Here is a 4,547-nt window from a genome sequence, read left to right on the forward strand (position 1 = left end):
TATATTACTTATTATATATATATTTTATTATATTATATATTTGTATAAAATATGTAAATATATGATGCACGTCATGTGTACGGGGAGGACCCTCTGCAATCACTACGAGAAACGACAGACGCGCTGAAAGGTGTTACGCGATGCGATTCAACTGGCCTTAGATGGCAAGCATAGCCGCTCTGCGTAAAGGATTACATAGCGGGATTAGTAATCTGTCATATATCTCTCGCATCTTGCCGCCCGCCTCCTATGTGATATTACCGCATATTCGGCAGTCTCGTGAGCGCAATTCCCGAAGACCGAGAACAAAGAAGTCGTGAACACACGGGTTGACACCGAGCCGCACTCATCATAAGACATGATTCATAATACGCGAACCTATGCGACTAACACGAATCTGTGCGCTGCCTGTGAAACTGATCGCATCACATAGATAACATTCGCATACTGCGAAGAGAGAAGACGGTGGCCTGGCATTGCGAGGCGTGATGTGCCTGTGACGCGAAGCGCATGCCGCCCTGCACGCGGCGCCTTCGTCGCGCCACCCGCGTGCGACATGGTAAGGTGTTGCCCCTAGGAAGCCGCTCTTGCCACAGGCGTGCTGTTATGTCTGTGCCGCTGAACAGCTCACAGCAGCAAGGGGGCCAGTTTAGCCGTACGTCGTCACTTATCCGCACGTCCTCGTCAGCCGCTGGCGCGTACGAGATCCAAAAATCCACGAATGCACATCGCACCCTAAGCACACTCATCGCGGAGAGTCTCAAACCCACCCCTCGCCCCACACGCGACACACACCACACACCACGCCACGAAGCACGGCCACACACACACACACACACGACACACTACACACACACGCACGCAAAACTCTTGAACGTGAAGCCTAAGGGCAAATACGTCGACAATGGCTATACTTTCTGACGACGAGCCAGCCTTGGCCCCGCGAGCGACAATCCGATTGTAAACGTCGCGGGAGGCTAACGTGCGGGTTCAGGCCGTAAATAGTTGCGGCGTTGTCTGGAAATGCACGTCGCCCGCATTACACGCTGGACGCGCGGACAAAGCTTACGTGCGACGCAACTGCAAATCTGGTTTGCCGTGGTTACACATATGTTCAAGGAATCTCCCCCGCCTCTCTCTTTCTCTCTATGTGTCCCTGTCTCTACGCGTAGTACTTATCGGGGTCACGCAGTCATGCGTTGCCGTTCGTATGTTCCACTCCGACCGAGACATTTATCACAGTGGCGATCACCAGCGCAGAACCAGTACGGAGGAGGAGGAGGAGGAGCGGAGGATGGCTAGTTGGGGGGAGGTGGAGGGGGTGGCTGTTAAACGCGTTTGGCGATTTGTTGTGCGGCCGGTTTAGGCGTGACGCCCACATCAGGCGGCATCAAGGCAGATGAGCCGCTTGTGCGCATAGATGGATAGCTTAGACGTAGGCGCAGATAATGGTGCCTGACGGTGCGGGACGCGTCAGCTGGACAAGTTCGTGACGCAGCGTAACAAAGGTCAACAGGATGTGGGACACTGCCGCGCATATATAGCCGATGACAATACGAGATAAAATCGTGCATGCCCTCCAGGGAGAACGCCCGAATTTCCGGAAAAGCAATCCATGCTGTATGCGAGCGATATGTGTCAATGTGTATGTCGTCTTGTGTCGTGTGCTGTGGGGTGTGTGTGTGATGGGCTGTGTGCTGACGTGCGCGCGTGCGTGTGTGGGTGGGGCTGTGTGTGTCGTCCCGCGCGGTGCAGCGCGTGCGTCTGTGACGTGTGCCTACGTGCTGCAGCGTGTGGATGTACGCGCGCTCGCGCGCGTGCGTGTGACCTGCGCTGCGTGTGCATGCCCTAGCGTACTGCGTGTCCTCACCGTGCTACATTCGTGCGCGCATGCGTGCTGAGAGCACACGTATAGGCCATAAAATGCCTACCTGTCTCGGTGCAGTAGGCCCCTAAAACTTGTCCTTATGTACTCATTCAACTGTCTTACGGCCGACGCGTTCGCCTGAGTCCCCGACGTTCTCTACCCGCACTGCATGCAGGCCAGTTCCGAACTGGCCCGGTGCCGTCCAGGCTAGACGGCACTGACGAGTGATCAGGTGTTGACTACGTGTCCCGCGCACCATGGCCACCGGTCGTCGTACTGCACCGTGCCATTTGCAGCTCCGATCCTCACTCACAGTTCGTCTGCGTTCGACTTAGGGCCTGCCGCTGATGGTTCGCAGTTCCATCTACTCATCTCTCTCTCTATCACTTTCTCTCTCTCTCTCTCTCTGCTCTTTCACTTCTCTCTATCTCGTTCTCTTCTTCTCTCTTGTTGTTTCCTTCTTTCTCCTCTCTCTCACTCACTCACATTTTCTCACGTGCCGCACGAGAGAAGCAGCGATCTAGCTCGAAGACACGCACGCCGCGCCGACACCTCGCGCCCTCTTCCGCCACCCAACCCCCGCGAAAGCCCCTACCAGCGCGGGCGATCGCAGCCAGCCAATGACGAAGCGACAGCGTATGTAGTCAGTCCAGCGACTGACGCCTTGCCTAGGAGCAGCGCGTCCCTACGGCTCCCGTCTCGCGGTGTTTGACAGCTGCAGGACGTGCGGGCGCGACGCTCGCTGTTAGCGTACGCGCTGCTTTGGCCGTTCGTCCGGACGGAGGAGCCGGCTGCGCTGCAGCCGCTCTTATATGAGTCATACACGCGCCACCTCCGTACACAAAGCCGGCCCCGTATACATGTACGTATATATTAATATCATACGTGTTGTGAGTGCGTTATTATATTGTAAACACGTAGACCGCGCTACCTACACGCTGAACTGACTGCCGCTGACGGCTACAACTGTGAGCGGACGCTGCCGCGACCGCTCGTTCAAATTGGCACGGGCGCGTACGCTCGCATACCGCCAGCCAGCCGAATCGCGGCACGGCCCAGACGACCGCCGCCGCCAGCCCAACGGCCAGCCCGCCCGGGTTATGCTATCGTCTGCTGCAAACAAGCGCGCGCGCCGCATGACGACGCCGCTGCCGCGTCCACCGAGCGCTGAACTTTGAACGCGACCAGCTCTCGAGAGCGCGCTGCCGTGCGCGTGCATAGCGCGACGGACGTGACATTTACAAACTGACAGCTTTTCCGCGTTGATTTCACGAACGGAACTGTCGGAGCTGACCGCACCGTCGAATGAGAGGCGGCTTGCCCAATACGAACAACTCGAGACCCAGACAGACACACAGATTCACCGACAAACTACATCAGAATACGTTAACAAGCTAGAATTCGGCGTGACGCACACCCACGGGTGGGATTTCGGGCGGAAGCACCCCCCCCCCCCCCACACACACATCCTACGCAACCGACCCTAATATAGTCGCAAACTTCGAGATGACGAGTAAAGTTAGTAAGTAGGTTAGTAAGTGTATTGTAAACACATTCGACTCGTATGAACTCATCGACGGGGCACGGGTGTGTATATTGTGCTGGATGCGGCGTGCAACACTATAGGCGTGGTTGTTGTACTGTCGCGGCAAGGCGCGCGCGCGCGTGGCCACAAAGGACGGTCGCTGGGGCTAGCAGGTGTCGTGACGTCTGCGCGCCTAACGGCCGACCAGCGGCCGACGCGCGCGTGCATCGCCAGCCGACGCCACGCGCTAATGTAATTATTACTTGCAATTAATAACGGCGGAATATTGTCACAGCGTCGCACGCCCGCGCGCGCGCGGTATTGCTGCTGATAGAGAGCGGCTGGCCGGCGTACGAACGCTGTCGCCACCCTCTCCTCCGCCTCCTCCACTCGCGCCCACTGCAGATGCACTCCTCTAGGGGAGAGACCAGCGACAAAGGGAGGCAAAGAGCAAAAAAGTCAGCGTAATTAGCATAAGGGGCCAGGCGTTCAGCGGTGACACAATAGCCACGTTGGGGGAGATTCGGTATTTCGAGTGTCTAGACACAACAAAATCCTACAACAAAATCCTACCACGCGACCGCGTGTGTGTGTGTGTTACCCCTATACTAGCTTTTAAGTCTTTTATACTAGCTTTTAAGTCTCGAGCCCCAATTAAACCGGGGACCTCTTCCCCTAGCACTCACTACACACAAAGAAAAAGAGAATAGAGTTAATCACGGTAGATATATACGCTATTTTTACCGACAGATTAGTGCTTATTGGAGTCGAATAGCGAACATCATAGTTTACGGCTATATTTAGTGTCATCTCAACAAGGTGCACACACACAAACCGTAATAACCTAACATGGGATAAATTGGAAGCGATTACACAAGAGTTAATTATCGGTTGCGAGTCCCTGCTTATTGTATTATTTAATTAACACATTGTTACTGCATATTAGCGCGAGGAACAATGGGTGTAACGGCAATTTTAAGAAAGATAGAACGAAAATTGAGCATTACAAAATGGTAATAACCATAAAAGTTTTAAATACTATATAGTAAAGTAGAAATTAAGATTACAATTGCATACATACTAGTCTGGTCGGTTGGCGCAATATTACTGTAATCAAGACCACTCCATCTTTTTTTTTTGAGAAAAACAAAGGAA

General features: G+C 54.1%; 1 protein-coding gene across 1 annotated transcript in view; it reads right to left on the minus strand.

The window, feature by feature from the left end:
* Positions 1–4,202, minus strand: part of LOC106807801 (midnolin-like) — a 66,959-nt gene extending 62,757 nt beyond the window's left edge. The window contains exons 1-2 of the mRNA XM_014810258.1: positions 4,185–4,202; positions 1,932–2,023 (exon numbers count right to left, since the gene is read on the minus strand). Coding sequence (XP_014665744.1) covers positions 1,932–2,023; positions 4,185–4,202 — 110 coding nt within the window. The remainder of the gene's footprint in view (positions 1–1,931; positions 2,024–4,184) is intronic.
* Between the last annotated feature and the right edge of the window lie 345 nt (positions 4,203–4,547).

The sequence above is a fragment of the Priapulus caudatus genome, unplaced genomic scaffold, assembly GCF_000485595.1.
Source record: "Priapulus caudatus unplaced genomic scaffold, Priapulus_caudatus-5.0.1 Scaffold12, whole genome shotgun sequence".
Lineage (NCBI taxonomy): Eukaryota > Metazoa > Priapulida > Priapulimorpha > Priapulimorphida > Priapulidae > Priapulus > Priapulus caudatus.